The sequence below is a fragment of the Eriocheir sinensis genome, chromosome 12, assembly GCF_024679095.1.
Source record: "Eriocheir sinensis breed Jianghai 21 chromosome 12, ASM2467909v1, whole genome shotgun sequence".
Lineage (NCBI taxonomy): Eukaryota > Metazoa > Arthropoda > Malacostraca > Decapoda > Varunidae > Eriocheir > Eriocheir sinensis.
The window spans coordinates 1654979-1667342 of NC_066520.1; the positions used below are offsets into that span (position 1 = coordinate 1654979).

Here is a 12364-nt window from a genome sequence, read left to right on the forward strand (position 1 = left end):
CTATCATATCCTCCCTTAGACATCTCTCAAATGAAAACATATTTAGGTGTAACATTAACTAACTTCTAGTCCTGAGGTATCTATACGTACCTAAGTGATCTATTAAAAATTAAACTTTAAGTGCCTCAGTAACACTATCTACACCCTCCCTAAGTACCCTAGCATGCATCTCATCAGGACCACTTGCTTTCCTAACATGTACTAATTCTAAAATGTACTTCCTAATGATCCCCATTTCTATATTAATAGTATCTAATACTTCTAATTAAGCTACCTATCATGTTACCTGAACCGAGGCTTCCTATATTTTCCTTAGTAAATACTGAAGAAAATTGTTCGTTTAATAATTCTATCATGCCCTCATCCTTATCTGCTACTACCCCGTCCTTCCTAAGTGGTCCAATCGTATCCTGATTTTTCCTATCACTGACCTAGCTTATAATAACTAAATAATGTTTTGAGATCTTTGCTCCCATTTCCAGCTAATTTAATCTCTGACTCCCTTTTACTTCTCTTGATAATCCTATTTAGGTCGTCCCTAATCTGTCTGTACCTAATCAAGTCAACTTCCTCCCCACTGTTCTGTAACTTACTAAAAGCCCTCTTCTTCTCTCTGATTTTCCTACCTATCTCCAGAGTCCACCACAATGACAACTGCTTCGAATGCGTGCGCTGGTAGGGGGAGGGGAGGAAAGGGAGGGACGGTAGACGCCGGAAAATCTGGCGGGACAGTATTGCACCATCGTGTGTAATTATAGTCTGGGGGGGGGGGGGATATGTTATGTTATAGGTTGTGATTAAGGATACCTTCTTACATATCTATGATGGCCTTATAGTGACTTATAATTACTCATAACTACTTATGCTCACTTATAACTACTTGTAATCACTTATAATGACTTAACCTACGTCTTTTCCTTATACTTCTAAGTTTCTTCTCCTGCCTTCACATCCCGGCATCACACTAATACTACAGCACGTCGCGCCTGTATTGGCAGCCGCGAATGGCCAGGTGTAAGGCCGCCTTTAATAACACAGAGAAGAAACAGTGCACGAGATCAGGATGAGCCGTTGCAAAGACAAAGCCTCTGAGGCTCTGAGCCAACATCAGATCATCGTCACCATCAGGCCGCTCCGCCACACAACAACGTGGTCCTGCTGGTCCTGGGCACGCCTTACACGGGTCACCTGAACCAGAGAGGCTCGCCGCGGCCCAAAACAACAACAGCACAAGAGAGGCAAGAGGAAAGCACAGTAAGCACTACATTGGCATTACCATACGGTATTATTTGGGCCGAGGTCATCCTCAAGCTAGACAATTCTTACCTGTCGGTGTAGATTTTGTGATTCTGAATCTTTTGCGTCCTATTATATTAGTCCGCGTGCCGCCCTAGCCTAGCCTGCCCCGCCACGGGACGACAGCGGTGTAGCGTGAAGCCTGCCATATGTACTGATCGTAAAAAAAAAAAAAAAATAACAACCTAACCAAACTTATTGTTGCTAACATGTCGGGTATACCTATGGTAAGTGTGGGCTGTCTGGCTTCCCACACACATTTCATGGCTATTTTCGCATTTCTTTTGATCTCAACACTTACTCATCTGACATTCTTTTCTTGTGGGCCTCCCAGTATTATTCCAGAACATCACCCAGGTAAAGATTCGTTTTAGGTCCATGCCAGTATCTCATAATTTACTTTATGAAACATCATTATCTCTTCATATATCTTTTCTACAAACCTTCAACAGTCATGGAAACGCTTTGAAAATCCAATTCAAGGCCTTTTTTTTTACTCTTGAAAATAGGGAATAATGTTTACGTAAGCGCGTCGCCTCCTCTGGCGGCAGCCGCGGCAACGCTGCAGTCGCCGCGGCCTCAAAATAGCTCACAGAGGGCTTAGGGTCGAGGAGCATATTTAAACTACCAAAAAAAGTCCTTGAATTGGATTTTCAAAGTGTTTCCATGATTATTGAAGGTTTGTAGAAAAGATATATGAAGAGCTACTGATGTTTCATACGGTAGGTAATGAGATACTGGCATGGTCCTAAAACGAATCTTAACCCATCACCCGCCTCATAACAAAAAATACCTTGGTGCTATATGAAGTTTTTATTTATTTATTTATTTATTTTTCATACATGTACGCCTACAGCGCAGGTAGGCTTTCTTGTGGGGCCTGGATGGTAGTCGGCCCCAGTCCGTCATGGCGCAGGTAAGTGTTTATAGTGGCGCCATCTTCTCTTGGCTCACGCTGCCCCCCCTTCTTGATGCCCCTGCCCCTCCCTCTCTCCTCTCATGGCAAAGTGTGAGGCTGTTACATCCCTGCCTTAGAAATCCATTTTTTTTTTATTCGATCGTGATGGTAGAATGAAACCCTATTTTCCCTATTTGATTATAGTCCCGTCGATCGCAGATTCGCGGATCATGGGAATCTCGCGGAACCAAATACCTGTAAACGGCGGGGGGCTTCTGTATATAAAAATCATTTTACATGTAATTTCACAGAATTAAAGTAATTTTAATAACAAATAGCAATTATAAATAATATGGAACATAATCAATGTGTTACGGTTGTTACGGAGACTCCCACAATTGCTAGCTACACTCAAGGGGTAGGCTTCTCCCCGGGATTTAGCAGCTGCAGTTTCCCTATTCTTGAGGCACCGGAACTATGTTCGACCACCAACGTGAAGCTAACCTGATGTATCGTCCGAAATGGAGGGTGAACGGGAGTCACTCGCGTCCAGGAGGGCATACAAGATGCCAAGGCTCGCCCCCTGTTCCTGTTGCGAGCATAGTATTCACCTATCCTGTTTTTTCTTTGCAGCACCATCCCTTTTAACCATCTTTCTGAGGGACTTTGTTAAAGCACAAAGAACTTACACTGTAGTGCTGAAAACATGCTGTCGTGCTGAAAACATGACAAGCGCACGGATGCTATTTCTACAAGTTTACAACGTGGACTGAGACTAGAGCCGTCTTCTGCCGGTCAAGAATTACCCTAGGCCGAGCAAGAATTAACCCCAAATCTTGCAAAATTCTTGTTTCTTGTTCTGGTGTATCAGATTTTAAAGAATTCCCCACAATTTTGCATGAATCGTGGGTCCTGTGCAAGTCGCGGAGGGGCTGGGTACGGCCACTGTCTTTCTTGACACACCTCCATAGGCCTGTGGCGATGGCCATTTCCTGAGCTTCCTATGGGTAACCCTGCCAGGTGGGGGTGGACATAGAGTTCACGAGGTTACTGTTGTGTTACTGTTGCACCACAGACCATTTTAAAGCATCACTGTAGGATAAGTAAGAACTTCCCGGTATGAAAACATCATCGTCATTGTTAGAAACAAGGAAGTGAAACGATGCCATTTGTCAATATTTTGTAGAGAAAAAGGACATTTTAAGATACTCCATCGCATGCAATGACGCTAAGTAGAAATGTGTGAAATACTCCTAATGAACTGCAAATCCCGCAACTGTGACTACATTAACGCATTTTGTCCTTGAGTGACAAAATGAGAAATATTGTTGATTCATTCAATCATATGGACAAGATAAAGTGCTCTGGTGGATCATGAGAGGGAGGTTAAAAAGTCTCAAGAACGGGGTTTCGTTCAAGAAGGCCATATATCGCTAGATGATGCCTTAGGGTTGCAAACTTGCCACCCTTTCCTTAAAATATGGAATGCCATTTGTTCCGCATTAGCCTGTTTGAATGGTTAAGCCTATAAAATTCAGTATTTTAAAAATGTAGTGAGCCCATTTTTCAGCGAACCACAAAACCAGTCCATGAAATTATGTTTGTCAAGGGTCGTCCTGAAATACATGTAAAATATGCGTCATAGTGTCTCTTACCCCCTTCCTCTTGCCTTCATTAGCAGTGGCTGTCAGTCATGGCTAGCAGAGAAGTTATAGGGTTGCCATCAGTTCCTAAAAATAAGGATTTGTTCTGTATTGGAGGATGGGATGTTGCGTTCCTTATTTGTTTTAGATCAAGGTGGCTGCCCTAACTGAGGCTCTATTGCCATTGTTTTCTGCTCTGAGCACTCTCGTCTTGCAGCGAACAAAGGGAACCCACGCTAAAGACTTCGACTTGTACAAAGAGACACGCCAGTCTTCGTCGAAATACCGACTTGGTCGGGTAGGCTGATGTAAGTCGATAGAGTCGGTCTATCGGCATCATCCCCTCCCCTTCATGAGCCATCACCTGGCAGGGGTTTGTGCTTGACCATGACGGCCTCCATATAGCCCGTGTCCCCCACCCAGGTGGTGGTGACCAAAAAAAAAGGAACAAACAGGATACTCGTATACCAAGTCACCGCTCGTAAATCAAGGCATTTTTGGTGGGATTTTTTTGCTCATAAATCAAAACACTCGTAAACTAAGGCAATTGTAAACTGAGGTGTGACTGCATTACCTGCATAGTCCGTCAGTGCCGATTTTGGCTATACGGGCTTGTGGCACGTTACCCTGAATCTGACCTTGCTCTTTGGGTTGTCTCTGTGAGAGACAGTCCTGAGTGGAGGAGGCCAAGGAAACACCGATGGAGTTAGTGACTTGAGCAAGTCGTTGGATCCTGCCGAGAGGTACTCAGGATGGGAAAGGGGCCTGCATGGAGACTTGCCCGGAGGGATCCCCAGACTTGGCGTCGTAGGGTGGATGAGGCGTTGCGCTCCCCGGTGCATTCCCCCATTGAGTGATTGTTTGGGTTAAGTCTGTTTAGTATCCTAACATTTATTGGTAACTGGATTTGTGCTTATTGAATATTGTTACATCCCTCACCAAGAACATTTAGTAAGAAGAAAGATAATTTCATTCAGACCTTTGTTACATGTGTAGTGCAGTGACGGCCTGATGAGTGAGCCTCCCATTACCCATTCAGTGAATGGGATACCTCTTTGGCCGACTCGGTAAGGAGTGGCTCTCCCGTTACGCTGGTCGCGGGTTCAATCCCAGGTAGCCGGGGAATACCCTCTCTTAGTTGTGATTAATTTCTCGTGTGTTTTGATACACGCAGAGGACGTGTGGGACCGAGAGAGTAATAGAAAAAGAGAATAGAAAATCTCTTCATTAAACTTGCATCAAGTAATGTTAATTCAAACACTGTTAGCTCGTGTATTCCCAAAATTTGTGCACTATTCTAGAGCTGACTGTGATTTTATACAATTTAAATTTTTCTAATAGATTTATGCTCTTTTTTTCATCACTCTCCTCCTATCATCTTCCTACTGTGCAGTAATTTAATAAGCCTTTTTTTCCAGTACCTCAAGTTATGGGTGTAAGGTCAAGAAAGAAGTCTCGTAACAAGTCCCGATATCGCATCGCCTCTAAGAGACGCAAAGCAAGTGCAAAGAGAAAGATTAACCCAAACATAGAATGGTAAGTATATTGAGTGAGTCATATGTACAGATCTGAAGTAAAGTGAATAGGTTGTTTCTTTTAACATATACAGTTGAGCCTCACCTTTGCATGGCTGGCAGGCACACATTGGATGCTGCTTCTTCAGGGTGTACAGTAGTCCCTCCATATGCACGGCTCAGCAGGCTAGGGGAGGACAGAATGGAGGAGGTGACTGAGTTTAAATATTTAGGGACAGTTTTATATAAGCATGGAAGTATGGAAGGTGAGGTGAAGGAAAGAGCAGTGAAGGGCAGACAAGTAGTAGGTTCATTGGAGAGAGTTATGAAAGGAAGAAGTGTGAGCATGGAGGTAAAGCTCATGGGCCGTATGCACCAATATTCTAAGAATATTACTAAGCCCTGCACTTAACAACTTTTAGCTAAGCATAGGCCCTTAAGTATTACTTAGAATTCCCCTTAGCGGACTCTAAGTTAAGTATTATTTGAGCAAAATATCGGTATGAAGTGCATCGCCTAGCAAAACGACCACATGCAAAAGCATTGTATATAGCTACCACAGTACATATTATGCAAAGATGAAATAGCTATAATGAATTCAACATGTTATCTATCTGTACACAAAAGCTTGTTTGGAAACAATAGACACAACAATGGAGTAAATGATCGACATAAACGAGCCTTCTTCTTCTTCCTCTTGTGGTCTTTATTGCCTATGATCGTTATATAGGTGCATCTTTTCATGTTTCCGGTGTACCTCCACTATTCTTTTATGTCTTTTGGTAAAATATGTATATTACTGCCTCGACGTCGTCTCCTCAGCTGCCGGTGACAACAAAGGCGTAGCGCGAAGCGTATCACACGGAATTACCAAATAATAAAAGTAGACAAGTCAAAAACAAACTAAATCTAACCAGACCTGACCAAACCTAACTATACCTAGCCTATGACCAACCTAACCTGACCCCTCTACTTCCAAAATGCAATGTGCTAAGATGCGTTAATTCACACTCTTCAATAGTTTGAAGTTTCTTCAATATTCAAGCTGTTTGTCACTGTACTGTATTCAGAGACCAACATACAACACATAATGCATTAGCCTCACGTGAGATGGCTACCATAATTTCAGTCTCGTGTGTTCAGTGACTTTCTTGTTTATTTATTTTGATATATATCAACTTTCAGTCAGGTTACTCTGGTATATCTTTGCCTCAGTGGGTCAAGGCACACAATCACTAGTACTATTATAAAATGTTCTAATGTTTCCCGAGCTTCTACACCTATCTGCTGTACTATAGATAGGCATAGGTACTTCTCCATTCATGGAGGCCACTCTTCTCAACTATCTTTGACAGGTCTTCCATGCACATTGTTTCACTCTGCTCCAGTGTCATCATATGCTTTCCCTCTCTGTATATTTCCTTTCTCCAAAGGGGATTATCTTGAATTTCTTGTGTTATATTAATTTGGCCCACTGGTGTTCACTCATTTCCTCTCTTTGAAACTCAGCTTCCCCTTTGTTAACCTTTCTCAGAAGCTCCACCCCATTTCCTGAGAGCATGTGAACATTATCGTGCCAACTGGTTTTGAATGACTTCTAATCTCCCGACATCTTCAGTGTTAGTCCTGCTGACCCATACAAGATAGCTGTGGGGTTACTACCTTCCCCATCCAAAGGCAACTTCCATATTCATACTGGCTAATTTCCCTCCTCTGCCACTGATGTTAACACCCGTCATTTTCCTTACCTTGGCTTCATTTATTTTTCTTTGTGCCTTCTCCTATGGCCTCCTTGCTTATCTCAAATGCTAAATAACCATGTGTTTCTATTACCTCTAAGATATTGTTTCCCAGCATTCACTGTCCTACTGCTGGTGTGAATTTCCATTATTTTGTTTAAAGATAAGTTTCCATTCCATACCAAAGTCATTTAGGATCAGGCAAAGTCCTTCCACTAATACTACATCATCTGCATAACCTAGGCAAAGCAATACAACTTCTGATGTGTGGGACTTTATTACTTTTGCCTATAATATCCACATACACACATGGAGGAGGGGGAATGATTATGAGCAGAAAGGATTAATTGATTATGTGGCAGTAGATGGAAGACTGAGAAAGGATATTTGTGACGCGAAGGTAGTAAACGGAATGTTCGATGGCTCTAACCATCTTGCAAAAGTGGGTGTTTGAAAAGAAAGGTGAAGTAAAAAAGGAAATACTGAAGATAGAAAAGTTACAGGAAAAGAAATAAAAGATGAGTATAACATGAAATGGCAGAGGCCTTAAGTGAAAAATGGGAAAGTGTGAAAGATAGTACAGATAGATATTGAAAAAGTTTTTGGAACATTCAAAGTAGTGTTAACTACAACAAAAAAGTGGTAGGAATGAAAGTGGTGAGGGATGGAAAAATAAAAGGAAATTCATGGTGGAGAGAAGATAAGGAGGATAGTAAAAGAATAAAGGGAACTTTTTAAGAAAACTCAAGAAAGAAATGTGGCTGAGCAAGTAAAAAGGGAAAGGTAAAAGAAATATAGAGAATGCAAAATGTAATTAAAACAAGCAATAAAAGAAAGCAGGAAGAGAGATGACGAAGACTTTGGAAAAAGACTAAGTGAAAAATATAAAGGGAACAGGAAATCATATTGGAAAGAAGTAAAAAACGAAAGAAATGCATCACCCCAATAATATCTCCCCAAGGAAAATTAATGAAGTTATGGATGAGAATGAAAAGATGTTGAAAGACGGGGAAGCTGTGAAAGAGAGATGGAGAGAATATTTCAAAAACTTAATGAATTTTGAGGATGGACGTCCAGCAGCTGTAACAACAACAGTTTTGAGTGGAGGTAGAGGAGGAGTATATAAAGAAAGAAGTATAATATATGAATAAGTAAATCAAGCAATGAAAAGATTAAAAAATGGAAAAGCAGCAGGAACTGATGGAATCAATCAGATATTTTCCTTCAGGATGGTAGTAGAGAAACTAATAGCAAAAGGAAAGAAACTATACGCTGCCTTCATGGACTTAGAAAAAGCTTATGACAGAGTCAATTGGATTGGATTGCATTTCGGGATGTTTTAAAGATTTATGGTGTGGGAGGAAAACTGCTTAGTGCAATAAAGTCTTTCTATGAGGATGCATCTGCATGTGTCAAAATTAGTGGAGAAACAAGTGAACATTTAGAGTTAAAAGTGGGCTTAAGGCAGGGGTGCGTCATGTCACCATGGTTATTCAATATCTATATGGATGGTGTCATGAGAGAAATGAAGGCCAAAGTTGAGGAAGTTGGAGTAAAAATGTATGCTGAGGGGAGGAAGTGGGTGATGAATTCAATCCTGTTTACTGATGACACGGTGCTCATTTTGATAGTGTCTGGAAAAGGAGAAAGCTGAAGGTAAATGTCAACAAAAGTAAAGTGATGGTTTGTGAGGGGAGCAGAAGTGAGGTCCCAGCAGACTCGACAAAAGCCATCATGGTCCCAGTTTACAAGGGGAAGGGCAGGAGAGGGGAGGTGGGAGTTGAAGGGGTATAAGTCTGCTGAGTGTAGGCTACCCGGAAAGGCATATGGAAAAGTCCTAATTGAGATTGTGCAAAGACTTACAGAAGAGAAAATCAGTGAAGAACAAGGAGACTTCAGGGAAGGAAGGGGATGTGTGGATCAGATATTTTCGTTCAAGATGGTAGTAGAAAAAATATTAGCAAAAGGAAAAAATACTATGCTGCCTTCATGGTCTAGGTATTCTTGAGAAAGTTTATGACAGAGTCGATTGGCTGGCATTGTACATGAGACATCTTAAAGATATATGGTGTGGGAGGAAAACTGCTTAATGCAATAAAGTCTTTCTATGAGGATGCATCTGCATGTGTCAAAATTAGTGGAGAAACAAGTGAACATTTTGAGATGAAAGTGGGCTTAAGGCAGGGGTGTGTCATGTCACCATGGTTGTTCAATATTTATATGGATGGTGTTATGAAAAACGAAGAGCAAAGTTGGGGAAATTGAAGTAAAAATGTATGCAGAGGGAGGGAAGTGGGTGATGAATTCAATCTTATTTGCTGATGACACAGTGCTCATTGCAGAACATTAAAGTGACTTACAAAATTTGGTCAGTGTTTTTGATAGTGTATGTAAAAGGAGAAAGTTGAAAATAAATGTCAACAAAAGTAAAGTGATGGTTTGTGAGCAGAGTAGAAGGGAGGTTGTAGATTTTGTATGCCCATATAGAGTGGGCATTGAATGTGAAAAAGAATGCCAAATAATTTTGAATGGTGAAGAAATGGAGGAGGTTAATGAGTTTAAGTATCTTGGATCAGTTATGTGTAAGCATGGTGGTACAGAAGGAGAAAAAAGAGAAAGGGCTTTGCAAGGATTGATTGATTGGAGAAGCTGCAGATCCATCTCTGGCATGCCATCTCATTGTTGGGGGCTGAATTTCTCCACGGCATGGACTGGACCTCTGCCGGACAGCTGGAGAAAGCTGCCATGGCACAAACCCGACTGGTGGAGACAACTGATTTCTTCTTCCACATCATGTTTGGCCCTGAAATATGAATACAAGTTCAAATAAACTATATAATATATATAAATATCTATATCTATCTATATATCTATATCTATATATCTATCTATATCTATATATCTATCTATATCTATATATCTATCTATATCTATATATCTATATCTATATATATATATATATATATATATATATATATATATATATATATATATATATATATATATATATATATATATATATATATATATATATATATATATATATATATATATATATATATATATATATATATATATATATATATATATATATATATATATATATATATATATATATATATATATATATATATATATATAAAACTTTAAGCGCGTTTTTCCGCATTTAAAAAATGGCGCTTTATATTTTTTTTTGCTCGACCTCATATTATATATATATATATATATATATATATATATATATATATATATATATATATATATATATATATATATATATATATATATATATATATATATATATATATATATATATATATATATATATATATATATATATATATATATATATATATATATATATATATATATATATATATATATATATATATATATATATATATATATATATATATATATATATTAATTGGTATGTTTTTTCTTGATTAGTGTACTATACTAAAAGAGGTTAACCTGGTAGCTGCAGGGATCATGTTTCTTAAAGGACCCTCCGAGCAAGAAAAATGAGAAAAAATCATCACTCACGCAAACCATTTCATAATATGTATCAACGCATTTGTGATCAGTTTATGCATCATCTATTTTGGGAGGTTTATATCATGGCAAAAATGTGGCCTGTCGCTGGTACACGGTAAAGCCACAAATTTGGCCTGTTGCTGCTACCAGGTTAAGCTGGACTATGAATGGACAGATGTTGTTTTAAGAGCATCTGAAATAAACTTATGGGAATGATATATGATAATTAAATCTTTATTATTTATTAACATGTGTGATGTGATTTAATTGGCAAAGAATTGCAAAACAGAAGCTTAGAAAATAAAAGTATTGAACTGACTGACGTATTGACACAGGAAATGGTAGTCGGAGAAATAAGAATGGATTAATAATTAATATACCCGAAGCAAGAACTAAAAGACATTGCATCGACATAAGTATGTGATAGAATAACAGGCATTATCTACATGAGTTAGTTACTGCACAGTGCACACTATATGGGCTGGCAACATTGTCTTATTTTCTAGCAATTGAAGTTTCTTATATTGTGCATTATATCCTTGCATGGGAATGATTGCTTGATGCTGGATGACGAAAACTAAATGATTAAACAATAATGTTATGTGGTGAATACCAGCTTGAGGTCACTCTAGGTCTAGGAGGACTTGCTCGTTGTTGTCAATGTCATCACGATCACTGCAAATAGATACATTACAATTAGAAATGCTTTGGTACCTGGCCTATATCTATATCTATACTTGTCCAGAAGTCAAAACTCTTGACTCATGGACCAATTTGCAATTTTTTGGGGTTCATAAAGATTTTAGCATTGTTGATTGACTTTTATAGCTATTTGGGAGTAAGACTAAGAATAATCATAAAATTCACTTTTAGATCTTCATAAGAAAGGAAGCTGCAAATAACAAAAGCCATAATATACTGTGAACTAATTAATTTCAAATGTGAAAAAAAGACATGACCAAAACAAATAAAACAATACTACAGTGCTAGCTAGCATGGGTATTAGTATCATTTTGCAACACCCAGGGATTCCTGGGAGGTATTTTACAGGAAGGATAGCTGCTGTTCATTAAGTAGGATCAATGAGGTCAGGTGACGTTTATGCTTTTTTGTTAGGTTAAAATAAGGCAACATCCTGAATGATAGTTAGTTTGGTAAAAAAAACTTATGTCCAAAATCATAATGTTAGGTTAAAAAATAGTCAGTAACACAAATTAGAAATTTATCTGAGTTAGGAGAGGTGAACTTATATTAAGTTGGGCTTGTCAGAGCAAGGTTTCTAAACATGTTGATTTAGGATTAAAGGAAAAAAGTCATAAGTGATGCAAGCTTGAGTACTAGAGCAAGTTCGCTTTAAGAGCTACCGGTACGTCAGATTGATTTGGTTTGGTTACTAAAAATAAGCAAAGGAAGGTAATTTTGTTAGGACACTTCTGACATTTAAGTTAGGTTAAAAATATCAACTTTTCTAAATAATAGTTGATTTGGTTAAAACTGGCTATCTTAAATAACAGATTAAGTTGAAATAACTATATGTCAATGATAAATTTACCCAGGTTAGGTTAATATGATATGGGAGGTTAGTCAAGTAAAAATTAAATAACAGACACTAGTGACCCAAATAGGTATTGTTTTGGGTTTGGTAAGGTTGGTGGGAAACATTTGTTGAAGTCAGTCACAAGATTAACAGATGTGTTGGCTTAAAAGAGTTGAATATTGTAAAGGATAAGTCTGGGG

General features: G+C 38.7%; 1 protein-coding gene across 3 annotated transcripts in view; it reads left to right on the forward strand.

The window, feature by feature from the left end:
* Positions 1-1087: 1087 nt before the first annotated feature.
* Positions 1088-12364, forward strand: part of LOC126997292 (nucleolar protein 16-like) — a 41804-nt gene continuing 30527 nt past the window's right edge. For 2 of the 3 annotated variants that reach the window (XM_050858292.1, XM_050858293.1), the window contains exons 1-2: positions 1088-1254; positions 5256-5373. In XM_050858292.1, the coding sequence (XP_050714249.1) occupies positions 5267-5373 (107 nt within the window). In that variant the 5' untranslated portion in view covers positions 1088-1254; positions 5256-5266. The remainder of the gene's footprint in view (positions 1255-5255; positions 5374-12364) is intronic. The other variant, XM_050858294.1, reaches the window with a different exon arrangement.